Here is a 27,930-nt window from a genome sequence, read left to right as displayed (position 1 = left end):
ATAGAAATGTGAGGCTCTCTATATTAATAGAGACATCGAAGTTAAGAGAGATAAAACTATGGAGATTAAGGTCGAACCGAAAGCTATGGAAATTAAGGTCGAACCGAAAGCTATGGAAATTAAGGTCGAACCGAAAACTATGGAGATTAAGCTCGAACAGGAAGCTATGGAGATTAAGATACATCGAGACATACCAGAGGCAACCGTGAAGAAAACGAAAGAAGAAGAGCAACCGCTTAGTCCGGCGGCGCGTGTGTTCCACGCACCGGCGTTCAATTGTTATGTAATAACGGTGATTGGTGTTAAGAAGAAGATCGAGCCAGATGTGGTTATCGAAGGATTAAAGCAAACTTTGATCAGACACCCTCGTTTCTCCAGTAAAATGGTCAGTCCAAACACTTTTGCATACACATGCAAATGTTTATACGTTTAGAAAGATTGTAACTTATAGTTTTGATATGGTATATATAAACTTATATGCATGTATAAGTTTTCCCAATGGCAGGAAAAAAAAAAATTAAACTCGTTTTGATGGATAGACCTTTTTGATCCAACAAGTTTGGTTGGTTTGGAAGTTACAAAAAAGTTTGGTTGGTTCTGATTTTTCAAACATTCTGAAAGTTTCTGTTAGTTGAGCCAAAACCACTGTATATACTTTTCTTTCCCTCTTATATACAAGAGTTAATAATAATACAAACGTTTTCATGTAGATTATTTTCTACATGATTAAACTTAAAATTTTCTGGTAAAAAAACATTGCGTTTTATTAAACTGTTACAGTTAAAGGTTTCAAAAATATAGTGTGAAATCTGGCTTAGAAAGGTAGATAAACTAAAAAGGCAAGATAAATACTATTTAGAACAGGAAAACGAAATTAAGAAATGGTAGGTGAAGAAAATATAAAATTCTAAAATGAGAGAATATTGTTCCATTTCGCTACAAAAATATAAAAATTGTAGGTGAAGGAAATATAAAATTCTGAAATTTCATTCCGAAATAGGGGAATATTGTTCCATTTTGGTTACAAAAATAAATCTAGCAGAAAGCATTTTAATAGTACCATTTTATTCCTCTCAAATGATAAATTTCTTAGGAATAAACAAATGTTTTAAAATAATATTTTTCAACTAAAAACTTAAGTATTTGATTTTTCATCCTAAACATTATGTATATATATAATATGTTTCAATTCATTCGCTTCTATATAAATTTTAGTTTTAAATACTAAAAGATTGTATATAAAAATATATTTATCATGCTTGGTTTGATCATTCTTTTATTCTAATGCTACTAACATTAATTTTCTGGGTTTTCTTACTTGTATGTAATTCATTATTTATATATGTACGTATAGCTCATTTTCCTCCTGCAGTCCTTACAAATTTTTTATTGAACTTGACCATTTTTCTTTTCTTTTCTTTTCTTTCCCTTCCCCCCGAATCTGTTTTTAGTTTGAGATATTTACGGTAGTTTTAACATATATTTAAATGATTAATTACTTGTAGGTCAACAAAACAAACAAAAATAAACAAACACAAAGATGGGTTCGGACAAACGTGGTCACCAATAATCATGTCATCGTACCAGACATCCAAACGCAACACATAGAGAACGCAAACGCAGACAAGTTTCTTGATAGTTACGTCTCCGATCTCACGCTGGTCCCTTTAGACACCTCGAAGCCATTATGGGAGCTTCACCTACTCGATTTAAAAACATCCGATGCTGAAAACGTCGCCGTTTTGAAGTTTCATCACTCTTTAGGAGATGGTATGTCTCTAATGGCCCTTGTCCTCGCTTGCATGCGTAAAACATCGAACCTTAACGAGCTCCCGACTCTACCGTACCAAAACCGAACGTCATCTGGATCTTCACGGTTAACGGGAGGTTCATGGAGAGGTTTCCGGTTCTTGTGGTTATTTATGGTTCTATGGTCCACGATTATGTTGGTTTTAAATACGATTTGTGATGCTTTGAGGTTCATTGCTACGGCAATGTTCCTTAAGGACACCAAAACACCAATCAAAGGCGATTACCGGCTAAGTATGCCTACACGGATGTCTTTGGTTCATCTTACCGTAAGCTTAGACGACATAAAGCTAATCAAGACTAACATGAAGATGGTAAGATTCCTTACAATTTTTTTTTGTGTTAATTATCGACGGTTGATTTAACTTTATATATTTATTATTAATTTGTTTTTGGTTTATTAGACTGTCAACGATGTTGTAATTGGAGTAACTCAGGCTGGTCTCTCGAAATACTTAGAGAGAAGATATGGTACATACTAACTCTTTGCCATATACATATCATATAATATTGTATTATTAACGACTGAATTTTAATAATCTTATGATAAACTAATAGGAGAAAAGAAGAATGTAGTAGGAGACGATCAAAAATCTAAAAAGAATTCAAATGAAATGCCTAAAAGAATAAGGCTAAGATCAGCTCTTCTTGTAAACTTAAGACCCACCACTGGAATTCAGGTAATTTCTTAAAAGCTCACTTACCTACCACTTCCTTTTTATTTTAATGACGACCATATATAAATGTTCTTTTTTTTTTGGTAAAAACAGGATCTAGCGGATATGATGGATAAAGGATCTAAGTGTAGATGGGGTAATATGATCGGCTACATTGTGTTTCCGTTTTCTATCGGTTTACGAAAGGATCCCTTAGAACATCTTGGAACAGCCAAAAAGATCATCGACCGGAAGAAAAACTCGTTGGAAGCTGCACTAACATTCATCGTTGGTAAATTAATGATTAAAGCGTTTGGTGTTAAGGTTAGTTTGGATAACAATCATGATTAAACGTAGCTAACTCACCATTTATTTTCGTTAGTTGGTCGTTGATCTAATTTTATGATTTGAAATGAATGTAGGTGACAGCTAATCTATTAAATAGAATGTTGTCAAACACAACGATGTCCTTTTCAAACTTGATTGGTCCCATTGAAGAAATTAGTTTCTTTGGACATCCTATCACTTACATGGCCCCCAGTGTTTACGGCCACCCCCATGTAAGATTCTAGCTAAACCATTATGTTCTATGTAAATGTTTTCCTTTTAAAATTTGGTTAATAAGATTTGATGATCTCATGGGTCTTTGATTAGGCTTTGACGATGCATTTCCAAAGTTACATGAACAAGATGACGATTTCGTTGACTGTAGATCCAACGGTCATAAGTAATCCTCACCAGCTACTTGATGACTGGGAGGAATCTCTAAGAAACATCAAAACTGCTGTCCAAGAAAGAAGCTCCACACATCAGTAGATTGAGTTAAATCTTTTATTCTTACTCGTTTCTGTACCAGTTACCAAATCATAAGTATATTGTATTTTATTCAATATCAGACAAACTTTTTTTATATGCTCAACTTTCGATTAAAGTTTCTGAATGTTATTTGAAAGATGGACCAAGTGTCTTTATCCAATTAACCATGGATGATGAAAATTAACAATGCTTATATGATGCTAAACTTGGAATTAATAAAACATTTTAGTTGCAAAAAAATATGTAGAAAGAATAACAATAAATAAAAGCTTTCAAGTTTCAATTGGAACCACCGTTTAGCTCTTCTTCCATAACCACCTGGAGCAAATTCTCATAGTTCTTCTGCCATTGATCATTCATCTGTATAGATTTTTTGTACTCAAGTTTCAATCTTTCCATTTCAATCTCCGTTGCTGCAGAGCCTTGTTGCTGATAACAAATAGAGAATTGTGAAAATACAAGAAAAACAAAAGTTTTTTTTTTCTAAATATAGAAACAGAAGAAGCACAAACCTCGAGCTCTTTAACTTGCTCGTTAATAAGGTCAGCGCTGCGGTAAGAAGAGTAAACAGGAACATCAGAAGATAGCGGCGGATCAACGATGACTATACCATCCATGGTATCATCTCCTTTTCTTTCGTATTTTTCCAAAGGAGGAGGTAATGAAGACACATTCCTTTTCCAGGAAGATTGTGCTTTGTTGGCATTACCAACAATCGTTTTTCTGACAACTTGAATATTGTTCACAGGTCCTGTAAGAAAAAAAAGAAAGAAGTTGAAAAAGGGTTAAATAACAGATAATCATATTGCATAAGTAGAACTACAAACAGAAGAAAATAAACCTTTTCCATGGCCGAAAGTGAAAGAACGAACAGGTTGACCTGATCTGGGATTCCAAACGCAAATAACACCACCTTCTGATCCAGAAATCAAAAGGTTTCCGTCTGCGCAATATGCTAAGCAAGTAATGGCTTTGCTGTGTTCAAAACAAATATGATTTGAGTCAACGGATGCTAATTTCTCAGTACAAGTCTGTTGTGAACAAATGCGAATTTATCTCGAAGAAAGCAAATAACTTAAAAGAGCAAAACAACAATTGAGGCAAATACCTATTTAGGGTTTGTATATTGTTATGTGAATGAATATTTACAAGAACTTAGACCCGTAGTCATCATACTAGACTTAAAACCCGATATACATATTTTTTTCTCTTTAGCAAAACATTCTAAAGGTACTTTTGTGCACAAAGATCTTTTACTGGTGAACAAAGTCCATTACATGATCCACTGAAACAGAAAAATCAGATGCAAAATGTTAAGAGATCTACTAGAAACAATCTTATGAGATCTTAGAATCAAGAACTACTACTACAAGCTAATGTTCATTTATATAAGAGATCCCATAAACACCATCATTTGAAGTTTTGAACCAAGAACTACTACACGCTATTATTCCTATTTTAAAAGAAATCATACAAAACCCATCCCAGAGTAAAAAAAATAAAACTACTATAGCATTCTGTTTAAGTTTAGATATTATGTTATACAAGATGCTAACGAAAGAGAAGAAGATAGTAAGGAACAGGAAGTACCTTGGGTCTGATACTGAACCAAGAAACTGTGTCGCATAGTCACTTTTGGAATTCAAGGCACCGATATAAATGTTGCCATCTCCGCCACCAGCATAGAACACAGAGCCGCCAGGGTCCAATGCAAGTGCATTGATTTTTGAAGGAAATATTATACTTCTCAGCAATTTCCCCTGCGACAGGCTCCAAACCTATTGACATGAAATAAAAAAAAAGCTATATCAGGGCTTTATGCTACACATTTTACGAAGGCATATAGATTACTAGTCCAAAAAATGTACCTTGCAAGTCTGGTCTTTTGAAGCAGAAACTATCAAAGCATTGCAGCCACCATAGTCTATAACAATATCGTTTACAGCCATTGTATGCTCATCAAATTTGTGTTCATAGAGAGTTCTTTCTTGGTGCTGCCTTTGTTGATCATCAAATAGTCTAACTAACCAACAACAAGAGTAAGGTTAAGAATAAAGGCAACACCTTAACTTAAAGAGAAGTACTAAAAAAAAATGCTTAACCTTATAAGAGACCAGACTCTAACAGACCCATCTTGAGATCCAGAAACCAACAAAGAATCGTCTCCAGAGAACACCAAGCACGTTACTGAAACGTAATGAGCATGCCACTTCTTTAGCAGCTTCCCAGTCGCAACCTGATCACACCAAGTTATGACCATTGAAACTTCGAATACGCTTAATCTCTCTCAAGATATAGAATCTTTACCTCCCAAATGAATATATCTCCGGAGGCTCCACCACCAACTATATAAGTGCCTTCACTGTTAGCTGTAAGAGCCGTTATTGACTCCACAGGGAAGCTCCTAACTTCCACTTGAGGCTACACTCAAAAAGGCATCTTTTTAATCCCAAAAAAAACATAAAGGCTTCAGACGAAACAAAAGTGGGTTTGTGTCGGAAGAACCTTGTTCCAAGACCAGAAGAAAACCGAGCCAGATGAGCCGGATGCGTTACGGAGCTGAGAGGCGGCGAGGAATTTCTCTCCGACAGCGGTGAGGCCGTGTGAGGGAGAGGCGCATTGCTTGAACCGAAGCTGCTCGTTCCCTGTTTTGAGATCCCAGCTTCCGATTCCGCAGTCGAATGACGATGAAGCAATAACAGTAGTCTCCTCCATAGGAAGTTCCTCTCTTTTCTTCGGAGAAAGAGGGAAGTGTTTGGGTTTTATGATTTCAATTAGGGTTTATAAAAAAAGTAAGGGGCTATAGTATAAATATCAGATAATTGATATTTCATTTGATATAGGTAGGCATATATCAGATAATTGATATTTGGATGTACATTTCGGATATCGGTTCGGTTCGGTTCGGTTCGGGTGTTTCAGTATCAGGTAGCTTACTTAGGGGTTCAATTCAGATAGTTTTGAGTTCGGTTCGGATAGTTTCGGGTTCGGTTCAGATAGTAAAACTAAGAACCGAAAATATCCAGAAAAAAATTTGGTTCTCACCTGGTTCTGGTTCTGGTTCTGGTTCGGTTATTTTGGGTAGTTCAGATAATTTAGGTAAAATATCGGGTAATTCACGTAAAATATCGAATAATTAAAATGAATTGGATTAAAATCTCAGATGTTTTGGATTACTTTAGATATTTCGGATAAAACTATCTAGATACTTGTTCGGATACTTTATAGTAAAGTAGTTTTAAAAAAAAATATTTTCGGATACTATTTATTAGATTTTTAATAATAAATATATATTTAGTTATTTTATATGCATACATAATTAATTTTACATATTCGGGTGCACATTTGGTTCTCGGTTCGGTTATTTGAGATATATAAATATATGAACTATTCAGGTATTTAAAGATTCGTAGGGGTTTCGGTTTCATATATTTTGGTTGGGTTTCGGTTTTTTTTCCTGGATATAGGTGCTTGGGCTTTATATTATGAAATCAATTAGGGTTTATAAAATGAGATAATTACTTCTCAATAGGGCATGATGAAACAAATAATAGTTTTGCGGAGTATTAGGAGTTTTATCAAAATGTAAAGGGTTAAAGTGAAAATTTTGATAAATAAACATTTTATTGAGATACGGAGTATTAGATGTTTTAATTAATTAGGGTTTGTAAAATGAGACTATGATTTCGCAAACGGGTGCTGACAAAACAAAACAAAAAAACTTCGCAAAAGGGTTTAATTGAAACAATTTAGTAGTTTTGCGGAGTATTAGATGTTTTATAAAACTAAAGGGTTAAATAAAAATATATAAAAATTATCATTTTAATACGGTAACGGAATCGTTTAGATGGGAACGATGGCGATGATAAGCTTCTCGCTTCCATCTCCCGCCAAACTCCCGATTACATCTCCACCGTCCGTTCCAAACCGTATCAACATCGCCGACCGTTTGATCCTCCGCCACCTCAATGCCGGAGATCTCCGAGGAGCGATCTCTTCTCTCGATCTCATGGCTCGCGACGGGATCCGCCCCACAGACTCCGCCACTTTCTCCACCCTCCTCAAGTCTTGTATCCGAGCACGCGACTTTCGACTCGGGAAACTCGTTCACTCCCGGTTAGCTGAGTCCGATATCGAGCCTGACTCGGTTCTCTACAACTCACTCATCAGCTTGTACTCCAAATCCGGAGACTTGGCGCGAGCAGAGGATGTGTTCGAGACCATGGGTAGAATCGGTAAGCGCGACGTCGTTTCGTGGAGTGCGATGATGGCTTGTTACGGTAACAATGGGAAGGAAGTCGATGCGATTAAGCTTTTTGTTGGGTTTCTGGAGTTAGGTTTAGTGCCGAACGATTATTGCTACACGGCGGTGATCAGAGCTTGCTCGAATCCGGAGAATGTTGCCGTCGGGAGAGTGATTCTAGGGTTTTTGATGAAGACTGGGTACTTTGAATCAGATGTATGTGTGGGTTGTTCTTTGATTGATATGTTTGTGAAAGGAGAGAATAATCTCGAGAATGCGTATAAGGTGTTCGATCAAATGTCTGAGCTAAATGTTGTTACTTGGACGTTGATGATTACTAGGTGTATGCAAATGGGGTTCCCTAATGAAGCGGTTAGGTTATTTTTGGACATGGTTTTAAGCGGATTTGAAGCTGATAAGTTCACGCTTAGCTCTGTTTTCTCTGCGTGTGCTGAGTTGGAGAATCTGTCCTTGGGAAAGCAGTTGCATTCTTGGGCGATTACGTCGGGGATGGCGGATGATGTTGGGTGTAGTTTAGTTGACATGTATGCGAAATGTTCTATGGATGGTTCGTTAGATGATTGCAGGAAGGTGTTTGATAGAATGGAGGATCATAGTGTGATGTCGTGGACGGCATTGATCACTGGTTATATGCAAAGCGGTGATCTAGATACAGAGGCTATTAAGCTCTTTTGCGAAATGTTGGCTCAAGGTCGTGTCCAGCCAAATCATTTCACTTTCTCTAGTGCGTTTAAGGCGTGCGGGAATCTTTCGGATCCACGGGTGGGTAAACAGGTTCTTGGTCATGCGTTTAAAAGAGGGCTTGCTTCGAATAACTCTGTTGCGAACTCGGTTATCAGCATGTTTGTTAAATCTGATATGATGGAAGACGCCCGGAGAGCTTTTGAATCGCTTTCTGAGAAGAACTTGGTCTCGTATAACACGTTTCTTGACGGAGCCTGCAGGAGCTTGGATTTTGAGGAAGCTTTTGAGCTTTTCCATGAGATCGCTGAGAGAGAGTTTGGTGTTAGCGCTTTCACTTTTGCTAGCTTGTTGAGTGGAGTTGCAAGTGTTGGTTCGATAAGAAAAGGCGAGCAAATTCATTCCCAGGTGCTTAAACTCGGGCTCTCCTGCAATCAACCTGTCTGCAACGCTTTGATCTCTATGTATTCCAAATGTGGAAGCATTGACACAGCTTCACGAGTCTTCAATCTAATGGAAGATCGTAATGTCATCTCCTGGACTTCAATGATCACAGGTTTTGCAAAACATGGATTCGCTAAAAGGGTACTGGAAACATTCAACCAAATGATGGAGGCAGGGGTGAAGCCTAATGAGGTCACTTACGTTGCAATCTTGTCTGCATGCAGCCACGTTGGTTTGGTCTCTGAAGGATGGAGAAATTTCAAATCAATGTATGAAGACCACAAGATCAAACCTAAGATGGAGCATTATGCTTGTATGGTTGATCTTCTATGTCGATCCGGGCTTCTCACAGACGCATTTGAGTTCATTAACACAATGCCCTTCCAGGCCGATGTTCTAGTGTGGCGTACGTTTCTTGGAGCGTGCAGAGTTCACAGTAACACAGAGCTTGGAGAGATTGCTTCAAGAAAGATCCTAGAACTCGACCCGAATGAGCCTGCGGCTTATATACAGCTCTCAAACATATACGCTAGTACAGGTATCTATACTATTCAGACAATGAAAAAACTTGAGTGATGTTAAACTATGTTGAATGTTTTGAATTTTGATGCAGGGAAATGGGAAGAATCTGCAGAGATGAGGAAGAAGATGAAAGAGAGAAACTTGGTTAAAGAAGGAGGTTGCAGTTGGATAGAGGTGGGAGATAAGGTTCATAAATTCTACGTAGGCGATACATCTCATCCGAATACTCATCTTATATATGATGAACTGGACCGACTGATCAGAGAGATTAAACGTTGTGGATATGTTCCGGATACGGATCTTGTTCTTCACAAGCTAGAGGAAGAAGATGATGTAGTAGAGAAGGAGAGGTTATTGTTCCAGCACAGCGAGAAAATTGCGGTTGCATTTGGGCTTATAAGCACGAGTAAGTCGAGACCGGTTAGAGTGTTCAAGAACTTACGAGTATGCGGAGATTGCCATAACGCAATGAAGTATATAACAGTGGTCTCTGGTAGAGAGATTGTGTTGAGAGATTTGAATCGTTTTCATCATTTTAAAGATGGAAAATGTTCTTGCAATGACTATTGGTGAGTGGTTACTTTGAGATTTAGACACATGAGGCTATCGCAAGATTTGACAGCTTGTAGATCCTTTACCAATGAGTTGATTTTATTTTGCATTTGAAGCAAAGGAGGTTATTGAATATCTAAAAACAATCAAAGAAGATAAGTTATTTTTAGGGAAGTCAACACCATTGCTTATTTGGTAAATCAAGAATACACAATCACGATGTTATAAATACATGAGATTGGCTGTTTATGAAGATCAGATTTTGCCATCTTACTTTCTTTTTTCGTTGTTATTTTTTCCTTTTATTTTTCTTATATTGACTATCATTTTATATAAAACTACTCTCAGTTATATGTTCTTCATCGAGTAAATCGCCCTTGATCTCTCAAATTCTAAAGGTAATTTTTCTTGATTCACTTCTTTCTTGATAGTGATTCGTTTCTCATTTTTAAACAAAGAAAGAGAGAATTCTGATATATTCATTTTCTTATAGATGAAGATGATTCAGACAAGTTTGTGTATACTAGTGGTATTAACAGTATCCGGTTTTCCGATGATGGAATCCAGCGTTGAAAGCAAGAAAGGTATAGAATACATGGCGATGCAATGCCGGAAACACAAAGCAGTTTTGACAGATTTTGGAGCTGTTGGTGATGGGAAAACCTCCAACACAAAAGCGTTTAGAGATGCCATCGCCAAGCTTTCACCGCAGGCAGCTGACGGTGGTGTACAACTCATTGTTCCGCCGGGGAACTGGCTCACCGGAAGTTTCAACCTCACAAGCCATTTTACTTTGTTTATCCAACAAGGTGCAACTATTCTTGCTTCTCAGGTAATATATCCACCTTTAAAATGTTAGCTAGTGTTATTTATAGCCTACATAGGAATGAATGTGCTAAAAATTACTAATTTGATTTGAGATGAATAATTTGTGTACGAATAATCATAGTTTGGTTTTTAAACAAACAGGTTGAATCTGAATATCCTATGATTCCACGTTTGCCGTCATATGGTGATGCAAGGTTTGCTAGTTTAATCTACGGAACTAACCTAACAGATGTTGTTATCACCGGTAAGCAACACATGAAAAATCATTATTCCATCAAATGGTCTATATATAAGACTGAATCAAAATATGCATTAGTTTATATGATTTGAATGTTTTTTTTGATAGGTAACAAAGGAACGATCAATGGACAAGGGAAGTCATGGTGGTTAAAGTATCGAAATGGTGGTTTCAATTTGATATCAAGACCTTTGTTGATCGAAATCCTCTACTCTGAAAACATACAAATCTCAGATATCAATTTAGTCGATTCTCCCATGTGGAACATTCATCCTGTGTATTGCAAGAACGTCATCATCAAAAATATTAAGATTGATGCTCCTATCGATTCTCCTAACACCGATGGAATCAATCCCGGTACATTATTTTCTAAATAGTTTATTGATAAATTATTTGATTTTCTAATGAAAACGTTCTAGCTGAGAATAAAAAGCATTCGGTTTAAACAATTCATGTTCTGGATTTGGTTTTAAGCACTTGCTCATTTTCTTGATTTGGTTTTAAACACTTGCTCATGCTCTTGATTTAGTTAGCTCATGTTCTTGATTATGTTTTAAACACTAGCTAATGTTCTTGATTTGGTTTTAGACACAAGCTCTTGTTCTTGATTTTGTTTTAAACACTAGCTTACGTTCTTGATTTTGTTTTAAACACAAGCTCATGTTCTTGATTTTTTTTGTTTCAACGTAGATTCTTGCACCAACACATTAATAGAAGACTGTTCCGTTACTTCCGGTGACGACTGCATCGCTGTCAAAAGCGGTATCGACCAATATGGAATCGCGACCGCAATCCCAACACAACAGCTCTCCATCCGACGTCTCACTTGCGTTTCACCCGACAGCGCAGGCATAGCCATAGGAAGCGAAATGTCTGGAGGAATCAAAGACGTTAGAATCGAAGACGTGACGCTGATCAACACACAATCAGCGATCAGAATCAAAACCGCCATAGGACGTGGAGGTTACGTCAAAGACATTTTCGCAAGGAGGTTCACGATGAAGAATATGAAGTACGTGTTCTGGATGACCGGTTCGTATAAACTTCATCCCATAGGCTTCGATCCTAATGCGTTGCCAGAGATTAGAAATATCAACTACCGTGACATGACGGCTGACAACGTTACGATCTCTGCTAAGTTAGAAGGGATTAAGAAGGATCCTTTTACGGGGATATGTATGTCGAATGTGACTATGGCTTTGTCTCCCACCACGAAGAAGCTGCAGTGGAACTGTACTGATGTGGCCGGAGTTACGAGCAGGGTTAAGCCGGAGCCGTGCAGTTTGTTACCGAGTAAGGGACCTGCGATGGACTGTCATTTTCCGACGGATAAGATCCCTATTGAGAGTGTTGTGTTGAACAAATGTACTGCTTAGTAAATGTGTCATAGGTTCATTAAGGGAATAACTAATAGAAAAAATGATTGGTAATTACACCAAATATAATCTATCATATATGTAACTTCGATAATGTATTTATATGTATATTAATAAATAAATTTTGTATGATGACATACACAAATAAACATATTATGTGGGTTATATGTTAAAAGATAAGATAGGGGTGGACGCAAAGCGGTTACTTGTTTTTTTACGTATACTTGATACTTGGCTTGCCTTGAACGAGTAATGAATTTTTTGACTTGTACTTGATTTGTCGGAAATGAGTATTTGTTATTTCGAGTACTTGTCCGAAAATATGTTACTTGCAAGTTACTTGCCTTGTTCGATTACTTGCTACTTACAAGTATTTATTAATTACTTGGATATATTTCCAAGTTTTAAAAAATTACTTGATAGATAATATTTTACGAGAGAAAGTTATGAAAGTTTGTTTTATTTACTCGACTTGGTAAAAACACGAGAGTTATTTTAAATAAAATATTTGCACCTAATATAAAAAAAAGATGCAATTCAATAAGGAAATATTATTTACTTCTTACAATAAAGAAATATTTGTTTAGGGTTTTGGTTTTAATGGTTTAGTTATCATTTTTTTAGTCGTAAAACAAGTAACGAGTAATATCAAGGCGAGTCGTAACTTTTTTTGTGATACTTGTTACTTGCCTTGTACTTGCAAGTAGCAAAACTCAACGACTTGATACTTGACTTGGCAACGACGAGTACTTGAAAAAACGAGGCGAGTACGGATCAAGTAGCGGATACAAGGCAAGTAACGAGTATTCGTGCCCAGCCCTAAGACATATAAAGAAAACGCAGCGTTTTGACAAGATGAAAGTACACCAGCTTTATAATATCTTCTTGCGTGAAAACCAATGATAAAATAACACGTCGTCAAGTGTAAGGAAGGCTCCCCAACTAGATAGCCTAATCTGCAAATCCCTCTCTCTCGCTCGCTAGCTGCTGAGCTCAGAGAGAAAATATCTTAACCGATGATTGAGTCGGTCATGGCCGTCCGTCTCTCCACCGGATTCTCCTCTCCGGCGGCGTTACTCCGTAATATCTGTTTCCCTTCTTTCAAGTTTCCTCTTTTTTAAAAAAAATTCCTGAAAATGCTCCCTTATTCGTAATATGCAGAGTATCGTCCGGCACCGAGCACGGAGGAGGGAGTGAGCTGCTTCCATTACGCGTCCCGCCGCGTTTTTCAGCCTCAACGTCTCAACAATACTGCTTCTTGGTACTTTACTTTTCCTTTTACTTTCTTCATCCAATTACCAACGTAATACTGAGAGTTTTGGCTTTTTATCAAGATGTTCGATTATAGTGTTTTTTGAATAGCATATCTATAGTGCGATTAGTTCTTAGTCTTGTACTACCATGCGCATGCAGTATGTTTCTTGTCAATGCGAATGGTAACTGTAGTGCGTAGTGGCTATTTCTTTACTGTATAGAGTTAATTGGTTAGATAACTTGTCATTTTAGACCTTGGAACCAGTTAAAGTTCATTTCTTTTGAGTTATTGTTCGGATACTGGCTTGTAGGAACGATGTGTTTGGTCCTGGGTTGTTAGCTGATGTTAAGGTGCTTGTTTACACTTCCTAATGCTATAACTTGAAACTGAATATCTTGTCGTTTGAGTTTTGTGAGTATACATGAAAGTGTGTTCTTCATGTCTTAGATACTTGTAATGAAATGCATGAGATTGTTAAGAATTTTGGAGACTAGTCATCTCTTTTTGTTTTCTATGTATTTGCACACACATTCTTATTACCTTCTGTGGGAAACAAATGAATTGACTGATATGCACTTTTTCTAGGAGTGGATATCTGAAGCACAACAGTGACTATTTAACAAAGAAACACCCTAGGAAGAATCGAACTCAAGCCACTGCCGAGTATGTAGATTCAGCTTCTGACCCAGAAAAGCAAACTGGCAAGTCGAGGTATCATCCTTCAGAAGATATTAGAGCCTCTCTGCCACAGAATGCTGGAGATTCCAGGCTTTCCCCTGCAGAAACTACTAGAACCATCATTGAGGTGTTATACTGCGTCTCTCAATCTGTATTAGCTACCTCTTTTTTTGGTAAAGAAACATTGTAGGGGCCAATGCCTTATAGTATATGCATAATGCATTGTTGCAGTCACATGTTAGCCCGTTTAGTACATTTGCTTGCTCTGTAGAAACCCTCTTGTTTAGCGATAATCATTTTATTTTGATTAATTGTGTAAGCCTGCATCGCATATGTACATTATTCATTCACAGTTTTCTTGTATTATTTGTCCAAGATTCGTTTTGTGCATCTGACATTTCCCGTAGTGTGTCGTGTTCAGGTGAACAATAAAGGAACCTTGATGCTTACTGGTTCAACTGGTGATGGAGTTCTTGAGAATATTCTCTGGCCTGATATTCCTTATATTACAGATCAGAATGGAAGTAAGAGGACGTTTAGTCAATCTTTAGTTCCCTTTAATTATATAATCGACGTAACATTGAGTCTAATTACCCTAATGCTCTGCAGATTTATACTTTCAAGTTAAGGAAGATGAGGACGTCATGCAGTCTGTTACCTCTGAAAACAACTATGTGGTATGTTGCTGCCTCATGACATGCATATCCTACTTATATCACATGCATCTCATCATCTTTTAATGAAATGATGAATATCTTACTTACGTTGCATTGCAGCAAGTAATAGTAGGCTTTGATACGATGGAGATGATCAAGGAAATGGAGCTGATGGGTCTATCTGATAGTGACTTTGACACCGAAGACGATGAAAGTGGAGGAGAAGATGGCAGTGAGGAAGATGGGGATGAAGGAGAAGATGATGCGGAGGTTTTAACTACTTTAATTTCACCCTTTAGATTAAGTCTATGCGAGGAACCCGTTTGCCATTCCTTAGCATGCTTCACTTAGCAACTGTGTTCTTGACTTCAGGAATGGGTTGCAGTTCTAGAGGATGAAGATGAAGACGAAAGTGATGATGATGATGACTATGATGATGATGATGAAGATGACGATGAATCGCTTGGTGACTGGGCAAAATTGGAAACAATGAGGAGCTGTCATCCCATGTTTTTCGCAAAGAGAATGTCTGAGGTTAAACTTCAGTCTCATCTTCTGAACAAAATGTGTTGTGATTTTATTTTACAAACTTAATGCATTTGGCAATTTTAGGTTGCTGCAAATGATCCTGTAGATTGGATGGATCAGCCGTCTGCTGGCCTTGCCATCCAGGGACTGTTGAGTCATATCTTAGTGGAAGATTATTCAGATATTCAACAGAAACTTGCTGACATAAAATCTACAAGTACCAAGGGAGACAAGAATGCTGAAAACTTAGAGGAGAAGCTTGAAGACACTAATAAGGCAGATGGTGATGATGAATCTGAGAAGACGAGAAAAGTGGTGGCGTTTTACAAGTTGGAGATGATAAGAATTCAGCTTATTACAGCACAAGGGGATCAGGTATGCAGTAAACCTCATGGTTCCCTTTTTCTGTCTTGTGCTTAGTAGTGTCTTTTACTCTTTTGGAACAGACTGAAGTTGAAGTGGAAGATGTCAGAAAAGCACAACCTGATGTTATTGCTAATGGATCAGCTGGAATCATAAGCCGTTTAGAAGAGTCTGGTGATAAACTAGCTGAAGCCCTTAGGTCTTTGTGTTGGAGATACTACGGTATTCAAGCAGAGGTAACTAATTAGCTGAAACCCTTAGACTTTAGAAGTTGAAGTTTGACAGGAAGTTTCAGTAAATAGTATTGTAATGAATATTTGTTTTGCAGGAAGTGAAGATGATAGGGTTAGATTCCCTTGGTTTTGACCTGAGGCTTTGCGCAGGAGCAAAGATTGAGTCATTGCGGTTTGCATTCTCGACAAGAGTAAGTCAGTTCTCTACTTGGTTTTTGTTCTTGATGTTTAAGTAACCGTGCTAACTAAACAGGTGATGTTTATTATAAGTTTATAACATTTCAAGCCAATGAAAATTCTTGCGCAGGCAACATCAGAAGAGGACGCAGAGGAACAAATAAAAGAACTATTATTCCCGACAACAAACCAGTCGAAGCCACTGGAAGAACCCAAGGGAACAAGTCAGACGGAGTCTTCTTAATGCTGTAGTGATCTTTAATGAAGATGCATGTAGGAAACAGTCCCATGAATCAAAATCCAAACTGCAAATGCATTTTCTGTGGGACAAACATGAACAAGGGTAGGATCTTTGGGATAAAGCATTCAATTGATTTTCTACGCTGTGATTGTGGTTTCAAGTTTGTGGGTTTTACTCTGCACAAATTGAGCATCGTAGTTTCAACTCATTCGTTAGCAAATCTATTGCATCAAGATTGACGTACCCCAAAATAAATCCATCTTAAAATTGTGAGAGTGGACGGACACTGACTTGACAAATCTATCTATTTTTTTTTTAATGCTGATTTATTATGGCATTACAATTATGAGAAAAATTACATAGACGATTTGACAACCGACAATACTACATGCCTTATGAGGATCTACACCTAACTGCATCACCTGAGCCGTCCTATGAAGATCCACGTCTGACTGGATTTACTTGTACCATGTTGAAGATTCCTTGTAAGTCTTTCTTCCATAGTCTGCAGTGATAAATCGCTGTCTCCGGGACTTGAAACCTGAATTTCCTGTATTCTGCAATAAATTGCATAGTCTGGGATTCGAACCCCATACCTGGGTGTAGAAGCCTTTAAACCTTAACCATTATGCTACGGTGCTTCCACAGTCTATCTATTTCTTGTTCAACCTCTTTATGTACTCTCTAGTTCCATTAAGGGCCTAACTGGTTTTCCCGCTGCGACCCGCAAATGCAGCTTTTGCGGTTGGTAGCGGTTGAGAGCGTTTTGAAACAATCATACAAACCGCTACAAATCGCTCCGAACCTCTTAAAATCAAAAGCTGGTTCCAGATAGCGTTTGCGATTGCGGGGGGTAGCGGATGAAAAAATAAATATAAAATTATTTTCAAAAATATTTTAAAATTTTAAAATTAAAATTTTAAAATGGAAATATTATAAATAAAAATATATACATATTTTATATATTAATTAAAATTCACAAACAGTATCATAATTTGCTTTATAAAAATATATACATATTTTATATATTAAACCGCTGCAATATCTTATAATCAACCAGTCACAAATATCCCGCAAACGCATCAATTTTCAAACATTGTACCAGTCATACAAAACGCTTAATAACGCTTGAAACCGCAACCACCCGCATCCGCAAACTCCCGCACTCGCAACCGCAACCGCTACGTTTAAACCAGTCGGGCCCTAAAATAGAAATTTTAGAAAAAAAAATCGTTTGACAAAGATATATTTTTTTTTGTTTAATAAAATTAATTAAATCTATTGAAAGAATATTAGTTAAAAAAACATTAGAATTTGATAATTTTTAAAAACAATGCATTATCAATGTGTTTTTTAATATTTGTAAAAACACTAAAACAACCATCTTTAAAGAACAGTGGGAATATATATTAACGAAACAACCCTATTAGTGTATATAGTGTAGTTGGATCAGTCTGTTACATACTAGTATAGTATAAACCGGTACATAAGTAATCTCATCTCTGGTTTAAGGCTCGGTTTATGCCTTTAGTCGAGTCTGTATATAAACCCCCACATGTACATTTTCATTAATTAAAGAGAATGAGATTATTTACTGAAATGGTATCAGAGCAAAAATATCTCTTTCTCTAGCTAACAAACTTTCCCGAGAAAACACTTTCTCGAGAAAATTCATCATCGTTTTCTCGGATCATCGACTTTCATCCATCATCTCATCGTCTTCCGCCTCCCATTTCATCTTCTTCGTTGCTCCAATCATCAGTTTTCCTGTGCGATTTCTCCGTGGATCGATTCTTAATGGGAAAACGCGGTTGCAAATCGAAGTATCGTTCCGTTCCTCCTCAATCACCAGAATCAGCTTCTCCTAAGTCTCATCTTCTTCCCGGTGACACTTCCCAGGCTAATCGAACTCCAAATCTCAATGAGTCGCCGAATCTCGTCACTGGTGGAAGAGCTCCACTCGGAGATCGCTGATCTGGTTCAGCTCCTTCTTCTGACCGCTTCGAGGTATCAAACAGTCCTGATAACATTCACTCTCCGTAGTATCTGCATAACTCGGATCATCCAGAACTAGTTTTGGTATCGGAACCGTTAGATGGAAATAACTATGGATTCTGGCTTGTTGCTATGACCACTAGCCTATAAGCGAAGAATAAGCTATGTTTCTTGGATGGATCTATCGTAAAACCGCCTGAGGAAGATCAATATTTCAAAATCTGGTGCCGATGTAACAGTATGCTCAAGTCTTGGTTGTTGAATAGCATTTCCAAGAAGATCTACACGAGTATCCTTTACATCACGCATGCTTCTGATATCTGGAAGGATCTTCACACTAGATTTCACAAATCAAACCCTCCTCCTTCTCTACAAGCTGCGTCATCAGATTCATTCTCTTCGTCAAAGCAGTCTGGATTTGTCCTCATATCACACTAAAACACAGGCACTTTGGGAAGAGCTCACCAATGTTCAACCGCCTGGTACATCTGTTGAAGAACTCTTGGCTGAAAAGGAAACTAATCGAGTCATTGATTTCCTTATGAGACTCAATGAGAGCTATGAGAACATTCGCAGTCGCATTCTCATGAAGAAGAGTCTTCCTTCTCTATCTGAGGCTTATAATATCCTCAATCAAGAAGATAGCCAAAGAGATGCTCATTCTACTTCAACAGTCTACTTCAACAGAGATCACTGCTGCTGCCTTTCAGATCTCTCAAAACAAGAGAGACACTCAATCTAGTGGCTTTTATTCAAGCAGTACTCAGAATGTTAATCAGTCAACTGGAAATGGTCATTCTGGTGGATATATTCGCAAGGATCGCCCCTATTGTACTCATTGTCATCGTGTGGGTCATGTGATTGATAAGTGTTACAAAAAGTATGGCTACCCTACTAGTTTCAAACCAAATCAGAGGAATGACAAAGCTGGATCTGCTTCTATATCTGCGAACGCATCAATCTCTGAAGCATCTGCAACTGATCTTTCTCCTGAGCAGATACAACAACTGGTCTCCTTCCTTAGCAGCAAACTCCAAAGTCCAGCGGAAAATCTCATTCCAGAAGTTCAATCTGTTTCAGTTTCCATTCCTTCTTCATCCAACACTTGTCCTATTTCCGGTAATTCCCTTCCTTCTATCTTCTGATCATTTACCGGAGTCAATAAGCCATATGTCTGCACATTGTATAGCAAATCAATGCTATCAATGCTTGGGTGATAGATTCAGGAGCGAGTAATCATATATCTCATCAACTCTATTCTTTTCAAAACTTAAAAACCTTACCTCACACAAATGTTACCGTTCCTAATGGAGTTCTAGTTAACATTGTCGGATTAGGTGATATTCATTTAGGTAGAGACCTTATCTTACACGATGTCCTTTACATACCCCAATTTAAATTCAATCTTCTGAGTGTTAGTTGCCTAACTAAACAGTTACATTGTCGTGTTTGTTTTGATGAAACTTCTTGTGGTATTCAGGCTCCTACACAGGGATTAATGATTGGGATGGGTAGAGCTATTGCAAACCTTTACTTCCTCGACATCGAGTCGGTTTCATCCCCAGGTGCCACCATTTATGATTATAAGTCCATCATTGCGTCTGTTGTTAGTCTTGACATTTGGCATAAGAGGTTGGGTCATCCATCATCGTCTAAACTCACCTCTATGCAGTCTTTTTTACCTCATTCAAAAACATCAAATAAAAATCTCGATCATTGTCATATATGTGATTTGTCTAAGCAAAAACACTTACCATTCATCTCTAAGAATAACATTAGCCCTGAACCTTTCGATCTTATTCATATAGACACATGGGGTCCTTTTTCCACTCCCACCCATGATGGTTTCAGATATTTCCTAACCATAGTTGATGACTCTTCACGGGCAACTTGGGTATATCTTATGAAAACCAAATCAGATGCCCTTAGTATCATTCCTACCTTTGTCACTATGGTAGAAACTCAATTCAATAGGAAGGTTAAGGGTGTTAGATCCGACAATGCACCATAACTCAACTTCACATCCTTTTATACATCAAAAGGCATCATTTCTTTCCATTCTTGTCCTGAAACTCCTCAACAAAATTATGTTGTAGAACGAAAACACCAACACATTCTAAATGTGGCACATTCCCTTCTTTTTCAATCCCACATTCCTCTTTCATACTGGGGTGACTGTATTTTAACCGCAGTTCACCTTATAAATCGCATCTCAGCTCCTATTCTTGATAATAAAACCCCTTTTGAAGTTCTAACAAAGAAAGCTCCTGATTATCAACTTCTCAAATCTTTTGGCTGTCTTTGTTACGCTTCAACATCACCCAATGGCAGACATAAATTCAATCCATGATCTCGTGCCTGTGTCTTTCTTGGTTATCCTTCGGGTTTTAAAGGCTATAAACTTCTAGATCTTGAAAACAATTCCATTTCTATCTCTCGTCATGTCGTTTTCCATGAGGATTTATTTCCTTTCGTTAAATCAAACCCTTCTCATGATATTCATAACTTCTTTACTGATGTTCATGCTTCTCCTGTGATATCCAAACCCTCTGTTGATGTTGAGACTTCTTCTCCATCATCTTCTATAGAGATTTTGCCTCCTGCAAATCCTATCATGGATGATGCTGAACCTTCTGTTCAACCATCACACATGAAATCAAAGAAGCCAGCTTATCTTTAGGATTACTATTGTAACTCAATAGGATCCTCAACCATTCATGAAATCTCTTATGTCCAGTCTTATGGCAAACTTTCTTCTCTTCATCTTTCTTTCCTCATTGCCATTGACAAAGTCAAAGAACCCAAAACTTATGCTGAAGCAAAGAAACTTCTGGTTTGGGATGATCCAATGGATGTGGAAATTGATGCTTTGGAAGGAATAAAGACATGGACGGTATGTACTCTCCCTGAAGATAAGACTCTTATTGGATGTAAATGGATCTTCAAAGTCAAGTTTAACGCAGATGGAAGTGTTGAGCGTTACAAAGCTCGTCTTGTAGCAAAGGGTTATACTCAACAAGAAGGAGTAGATTATCATGAAACATTCTCACCCGTCGTCAAGCACACCACGGTTAAACTCCTTTTGGCTCTCTCTACTATTCATGGTTTTTCTCTTCACCAACTTGACATCTCAAATGCTTTTCTCAATGGTGATTTGGATGAAGAGATATACATGAAACTTCCTCCAGGATACGCTGATTGAAAGGGGGACAGTCTGCCTCCTAATGCAGTCTGTAAACTTCAGAAATCTCTCTATGGCCTCAAGCAAGCCTCGCATCAATGGTTCTTAAAATTCTCCACTACGCTGACTCGCTTGGATTTCACTCAAACATATTCTGATCACACATGCTTTCTCAAGACTACTGACTCTCTGTTCTTGTGTGTGATCGTCTATGTTGATGATATTATTATCGTCAGTAACACTGATTCTGAAGTGGACTCCTTAAAGGAGCAACTGAAATCCTCGTTCAAATTCCGTGATCTCGGCCCCATGAAGTATTTCTTTGGTCTCGAAATTGCTCGTTCCTCTGCGGGTATTCATATTTGTCAGCGAGTATGCATTAGATTGTCCAAGGAAACATGCTTACTTGGCTGCAAACCCTCTAGTGCTCCTATGGATCCTTCTATAAAATTGTCCAAAGAAACTGGTGGTGAGTTGGTTGATGTTGAAGCTTATAGACGTCTCATTGGTCGTTTGATGTATCTTTAAATCACGAGACTAGACATCACTTTCGCATTTAATAAGCTTAGCCAGTTCTCTTATGCACCACGAAAGAGTCATTTGCGTGAAGTTCTCAAAGTTCTTCACTATATTAAAGGTACAGTTGGACAAGGCTTGCTCTATTCATCCAAGGCCGAGATGCAAATTCAAGCTTTTGCAGATTCAGATTGGGGTGCTTGTGTTCAACATCTGGATTTTGCATCTTCCTTGGTACATCTTTGGTTGCTTGGAAGTCAAAGAAGCAACATGTCGTCTCCAAGAGCTCAGCTGAAGCTGAATATCGCAGCCTTTCAGTCGTCACTGATGATTTGTTATGGTTCTCTAACTTTCTAAAGGAGATGCGCTTCACTTTGAGCAAGTCGACTCTGCTCTTTTGTGATAACACTGTGGCTATTCATATAGCTCATAATACTGTCTTTCATGAGCACACCAAGAATGTTGAAATTGATTGCTATAATGTGCGAGAAAGATTGGTTGCATGTCTTTTCAAGCTTCTACACGTACGGACCGATCTGCAACTTGCTGATCTTTTTACCAAACCGCTATATCCTACTCCCTTTCAGCGTTTTTTTGGCAAGATGGGTCTCCTCAACATCTTCGTCCCATTTTGAGGGGGACTATTAGTGTATATAGTGTAGTTGGGTCAGTCTGTACATACTGGTATAGTATAAACCGATATGTAAGTCATCTCATCTCTAGTTTAAGGTTTGGTTTATGCCGTTAATCGAGTCTTTGTATAAACCCCCACATGTACATTTTCATTAATTAAGGAGAATGACATTATTTACTGAAAAACTCCACGAATACTTGGTCCTGTTAGTTTCTCCAACGCAGAGATCGAATAATATCTTCTTTTAAAATAAAATAAAAATATATTTGCTGGGACAGTATAATATCGGTGATGGATAATCCAGCAGAAGGGAACTAAACTCGTGGTCCATTGTCTGGGATTTTGTTTCAGTCCATATATAGTGGGGTTTTTAACGTTTTTAACAGCAAAAGATGAATGAATTGGTTAACCTAATAACTCCATAGAATTAATATAGGGTTACAATAAAACTTTGGCCTAAAGTCACAGTAGAACATAAATTGATAGGCTCCTAAAAACTTTCCAAAAAAGTCCGAAGCTTAAGGATGTCATCACCAATAGGAGATCAAATCTTCTTCATGTGGCGTTCAAGACCCAAAAAGTTCTGTTTTGGATCTGTTATGTTATGCTTTGTTTAAGTCATTATTTTAAATCTATCAACTTATTTTCATTTACAAATCCAATCACGATAACTTATATTAATCATTCACATCTAACCTTTATCTTCTTCTTTTTTTAATTCTATTTTCCTTCATCTAAATCCTTGTTTATTCTCCTCTTTCATCTACTTATGTTATATTCAACTTGATTGTTATTTGAGCCGGGCCTGTTTCAGACTTGAAGTTTTAGATTTGCAGTATGCTTTTGCAATTGAGTTGTGTTATGTTTTTCTTTTGCAGCCGAATGGTATAACTATTACTAATTTAACTAGTGCAATAATAGTCTGACTTGTACAACTGACTTAACTACATATCAATAGTACTATTACTAGTTTAACTACAACAACACTAATCTAGTATTGTTTTGACATTGGGTGGTATGCTTCTCACCTCGAGATCTACGTTTTGATCTAGACATGAAAATAAGTAAGAGATAGAGCAACCATTAACATACTAACATGACGAGACTTGTATAGTTTTGATGCCCATATATGACATATATACCAATGTTTCAGTATCCTTAACTCCAGATTAAATTTTAGATAGATTTCGCTTCTCCTGTTCTGCAAATTACCAACGTCTATTCTGTTTATCATAATTTTGTGAATTAAAAAAAAAATTGGTATAAACAAGCAGTGAAGAGTGATGATTAGATATATGTTTATCTAAGAGATGTTGCACATGTTTGAAAAATATTTTGAGGTTATTTATCAAAATTTATCTCCATCAAAAGAACGTAAAACTACAAAGCACACAAATAGAAGAAAGTGGATTACTTAGAAAAACTTATTTATTATATAGTCTTCAAGTACAACAGACAACAGCTAGTGATCTAAAATAAAATATTCTCACGTAACATCTTGAGAGCGCTTTATTTATCGTAAAATATATTTTGGTAGCCACATACTGAGATACTATTCTCATATAGAGCTAACGAAATCAACGAGTTCAACCACATCTTGGAGTAGAGAGTTGGAGTTCACCACCCTACAATTCAATCTGATCTCTCCTTGAGTTCCCGTAAGAGGTGTAATGCTGCCCATCCTATTCATGGCCTCCACAAACGCATCGAAGAATTTTTGTGTGCCATCAGCATATTCTCTCACCAAGGGGATTGTGTCTGTGGCATTGGGGCTAGAGAACAACTCTTGGTCAGTCTGGATAAGACCTTTCTGTTCTTTGAGATTCACATAGTATTTGTTGTCGAAAACCGTAGGGGTACGCAGATCAAAATCCACCAAGGCACTCCGGTTACCATTAAGGGGGCATAGTCCACGAAGAGTTTGGAGGTAAGTAGTATTGAGGGTAGGATCAGGTAAACCGGTGTTGCTGAAATTGTATAGTCTGCCTATAATGAACTGGCATTGATTTTTACCAAATGTGTGACCCCCTAACCAAAAAATAAACATATATGATCATTAATAAACTCGATAGTTACAGAAATATCAAACGATATTTAATAAGTTTTTATAAATTACCAGAGAGAGCAACAAGATCAGAAGGACGGTCGAGGCCAACTTTTCCAAAGCTAGCTTTAAGTTCTGGAAGTGTGAAGAATGGAGAAGGAAGATTATCATTAGATAGACTGAAAAATGCTTGCAAGCTGTCTCTTCTCCCCAAAGGAACTCTCCAAGAAGGACCTCCTGCCTATATATTGAGAATAATTATTTTTAGATAATTTTTTGGCTGATGTTAAAGAGATTGTTTTTATTATTCCAAAGTTTTGATATGTAAATAAAAAAAGAAAAACTTGTAATTAAATCCTTGATTATATAGCCAGCGAGAAGTGTTCTAAACTCCAGTTTTGAAAAATATGATTGATTATTAATATACTTGGCTATCTAAAAAAGTAGTCTTATCAAACCAAGTATATTCTCGTGATCAAATTTAAATTTGACAATGTTATATTAAGCATGTCAAGTTTTCTTTACGGGACCACGCGTTTTTGGTTTTGAATACATGCCATGTATACAGTTGAAAGGTCGATACTAATTATATTGACTGTGACGACTTTGATAGATATTAAGATTTAAAACAGTATTTGTTAATCAAAGCAAACGTATCAATGGAACATACCAACGTGACAGATTGTTGAGCAGCGATGGTGAGCATATCTGCGCATGAAACGGTTCTTGGGCAAGCCCTCTCCACCGCGGCTTTCATTGTATCAATCACAGGAAATCCTCTAGCCGAGTTTGCGTTTCCGACTGCATCTTTCTCTGTTCGGAACGATGTCGTGTTGTCTAACAAGATCGATGCGTCACAACCCTTTCATATTTCCAATATTATTATATAATGAAAAATACAAGTGATGAGAGATAAACTTTTCTAAACCATGTTTTACTCAATGACATATAACATGTGTTCCAGTTTTTTAAAATATCTTATAAGAAAGATAAAAAAAGCCATTATTACAAATTTCGATTAGATCATTTCAAAATGTTATTGGAATTATATTATTTAATAATTGCCTGGTTCAGGATATACGTGTGAGGAGTTTTTTGACTGAAATAAAATATCTTTTCTGTACACCTTAATAAAATGATTGAGGTATCTTAAATTTACACCGTGTTTGGTACGGCACTATGCTCTTTCTAAATAAATAACAATTGATGTAACACAAATAATTCATGTCCGGTAAATCCGGGATCTTACTTAATATGTTAGGGCATCACCACTGAAACTAATAACTAACTGGTAGTAACAATCATCATTGTCGAACAACGATACGTACATTTATTTTCTTTTGTCAGCTTAATAATTTAACTAATGAAATAAACTATGGTGTATTATCCAAGCTAAAAGAGAAGTTTACCAATGTTAAAACAAATATATGATATCTAATCATGTGAAGTTTTATATTGATCATCTTGTCTAGAAAAAACGTGTAAGCCTAGAGAACTGACACAAAGTAGCATTTTCAATGAAACTGAATACAAATTTGAATATAAATTATTGAAAATCCAAATAACACTTACTTTGTAACAGAAAACAAAGCAAAATTATCTTTAGTTTGAAACAGGGTGTATTAACATAAACATATGTTTGTGTTGAGCCTAAAAGTTCTCTCTATTATCACTTGTTTTTAGGTTTTACATTGATTTTTTAAAATATTTAAAAGATGGGAATTATTAGCAAGGAAATAGAAAAAAGAATAATAATATCTTACATTGACAAAGCAGTCGTGGAAGTGAAGACGAAGGATGCTCGCGGCGATACGAGGGTCCGATCTTAGCTCGTTGACAATGGTGGCACGTACGATGTTAGTAACATTAGGACATGAAGTGTCGTAAAAGGTAGGTGTAAGTTGAGCATCGGACAGAGACGCACGAAACATAATACATGCCAATGTGATTAAGATTGTCCAAGTCGAAGAAGTAGAAAAAGAATAAGAGGAATGCATTTTCTAAAGAAAGGAAAATAATCTGATTGGGTTTACAAGAGAAGATGAGGAAAGTCTATTATCTTGAGGAATGCCTTTATAGGCAACACGGGTCTAACTTGGGGGCTTTATTTCTCAATTGAAGGATTTTATTTCTAGCAATAAAATGAAGACTTCATACAAAAACAAAATGAAAACTTCATACAAAAAAATGAAGACTTTTCCTTCTGTCAACTATTTCAACTATTATTCCTTTTATTGTTCAAAAAACTTTACATCGGCGATGGATTTCTGATTTCTTCATAAAAGAGGAATTATAATAAGGTAAGTTTGAGTCAGATGACGATAATGGTGGTTTAAAGATGTCTATTTAAACTAAACACATATTGTTATCAATCATGAAGTAGATGGTCCATAACCTACACCATACAAGTTCAAGACTAGAGTCTATTTGGGGTTTACATCTAGTCACATGGAAGACCCATTCAACCTTAGTCTTTATGAGTTTGACCATGTCATTATGTAGAGTATCTTTGTAATCAATTCTCCCTTTGACTCCACCTTGTATGAACTACTATATATAGTGGTGTAAGCAATAAGAAATATACAACATTTTTCTCACAAATCTTCTCTCAAATCTTAACACGTTATCAGCACGAGACTCTCTCCACCTGAGCAATCCCATCCGCCGGCGATCATCTCTTTTCCGGCCATCTCTTCCGGCCCTTAGCCTTGCTCCGCCGGCCAAGTCTATCCCTCTCACGATTTTTCGGCCAGCTCCTCCACCTCTCTCTCAACCAGCTCATCCGCGGGATCACTCCCTCTCTCTCACGGTGGTCCATTCAGATCAATTTGGTGTTTTCTAAAAGGTAAACTAATCTATCCATAAAATCTAAGAACACCACATATCTGAATCCTGATTATTAGATCTATTTGAATCATAAAACTTATAAAAATCTATAGATCTAAAATTATCACAAATATTAATCTTGAATCTAAGATCTATATGAATCTTGATTCTAAAATTATTTGAATCTCTAAAGATCTAAGAATCTCTAAAAACTTATAAAACTTATTAATAATCTAAGATCTATATGAATCTTGTTTCTAAGAACTATTTGAAATTATAAAAGATATTAGAGAAAATCATAAACCCCTTTTAGATACCAAGCCTTAAAATCGGTTCCCTTTTCTCCTATTTTGATCCGACCTTAAATCCGGATTGACTAAAGGATTGAAACCCATAATCTTTGTTTGGCCGTATTAC

General features: G+C 36.9%; 6 protein-coding genes across 8 annotated transcripts; 4 read left to right on the top strand and 2 right to left on the bottom strand.

Moving 5' to 3' along the window:
• The first annotated feature begins 16 nt into the window (after positions 1-16).
• LOC106307573 (O-acyltransferase WSD1-like) lies at positions 17-3,434 on the top strand. Its single transcript, XM_013744560.1, has 7 exons — positions 17-385; positions 1,506-2,123; positions 2,214-2,280; positions 2,368-2,489; positions 2,580-2,789; positions 2,888-3,025; positions 3,120-3,434. Exons 1-7 carry the CDS (start codon positions 59-61, stop codon positions 3,279-3,281), a joined length of 1,644 nt encoding a protein of 547 aa, XP_013600014.1. The 5' UTR covers positions 17-58; the 3' UTR covers positions 3,282-3,434.
• LOC106307574 (protein ROOT INITIATION DEFECTIVE 3-like) lies at positions 3,394-6,038 on the bottom strand. The gene is made up of 8 exons (XM_013744561.1): positions 5,787-6,038; positions 5,589-5,702; positions 5,384-5,517; positions 5,150-5,300; positions 4,872-5,059; positions 4,123-4,256; positions 3,794-4,032; positions 3,394-3,710 (listed from the first exon to the last, which is right to left on the bottom strand). The coding sequence occupies exons 1-8, from the start codon at positions 5,994-5,996 to the stop codon at positions 3,561-3,563; spliced, it is 1,320 nt and encodes a 439-aa protein (XP_013600015.1). The 5' UTR covers positions 5,997-6,038; the 3' UTR covers positions 3,394-3,560.
• A 1,099-nt stretch (positions 6,039-7,137) lies between these two features.
• On the top strand, positions 7,138-10,011 carry LOC106312506 (pentatricopeptide repeat-containing protein At3g49170, chloroplastic). The gene is made up of 2 exons (XM_013750056.1): positions 7,138-9,208; positions 9,284-10,011. Exons 1-2 carry the CDS (start codon positions 7,138-7,140, stop codon positions 9,763-9,765), a joined length of 2,553 nt encoding a protein of 850 aa, XP_013605510.1. The 3' UTR covers positions 9,766-10,011.
• Positions 9,998-12,288, top strand: LOC106312507 (probable polygalacturonase). The gene is made up of 5 exons (XM_013750057.1): positions 9,998-10,142; positions 10,238-10,576; positions 10,714-10,816; positions 10,919-11,167; positions 11,501-12,288. The coding sequence occupies exons 2-5, from the start codon at positions 10,238-10,240 to the stop codon at positions 12,184-12,186; spliced, it is 1,377 nt and encodes a 458-aa protein (XP_013605511.1). The 5' UTR covers positions 9,998-10,142; the 3' UTR covers positions 12,187-12,288.
• A 774-nt stretch (positions 12,289-13,062) lies between these two features.
• On the top strand, positions 13,063-16,525 carry LOC106307216 (uncharacterized protein At3g49140). 2 transcript variants are annotated; one of them, XM_013744105.1, is made up of 11 exons: positions 13,063-13,266; positions 13,348-13,447; positions 14,027-14,246; positions 14,541-14,643; positions 14,729-14,796; positions 14,896-15,045; positions 15,148-15,309; positions 15,388-15,678; positions 15,750-15,902; positions 15,995-16,090; positions 16,207-16,525. In XM_013744105.1, the coding sequence occupies exons 1-11, from the start codon at positions 13,203-13,205 to the stop codon at positions 16,318-16,320; spliced, it is 1,521 nt and encodes a 506-aa protein (XP_013599559.1). In that variant the 5' UTR covers positions 13,063-13,202; the 3' UTR covers positions 16,321-16,525. The 2 variants fall into 2 exon arrangements, with proteins under 2 accessions (XP_013599559.1, XP_013599558.1); XM_013744104.1 differs by having other exon boundaries at positions 14,027-14,292; positions 14,527-14,643.
• A 7,581-nt stretch (positions 16,526-24,106) lies between these two features.
• LOC106310991 (peroxidase 34-like) lies at positions 24,107-26,764 on the bottom strand. 2 transcript variants are annotated; one of them, XM_013748220.1, is made up of 4 exons: positions 26,451-26,755; positions 25,358-25,549; positions 24,760-24,928; positions 24,107-24,671 (listed from the first exon to the last, which is right to left on the bottom strand). In XM_013748220.1, exons 1-4 carry the CDS (start codon positions 26,682-26,684, stop codon positions 24,202-24,204), a joined length of 1,065 nt encoding a protein of 354 aa, XP_013603674.1. In that variant the 5' UTR covers positions 26,685-26,755; the 3' UTR covers positions 24,107-24,201. The 2 variants fall into 2 exon arrangements, with proteins under 2 accessions (XP_013603674.1, XP_013603675.1); XM_013748221.1 differs by lacking the exon at positions 25,358-25,549 and having other exon boundaries at positions 26,451-26,764.
• Positions 26,765-27,930: the final 1,166 nt, after the last annotated feature.

This window comes from Brassica oleracea, chromosome C8 (assembly GCF_000695525.1).
Source record: "Brassica oleracea var. oleracea cultivar TO1000 chromosome C8, BOL, whole genome shotgun sequence".
Classification (NCBI taxonomy): Eukaryota; Viridiplantae; Streptophyta; class Magnoliopsida; order Brassicales; family Brassicaceae; genus Brassica; species Brassica oleracea.
This window is presented reverse-complemented; position numbering and strand designations above follow the sequence as displayed.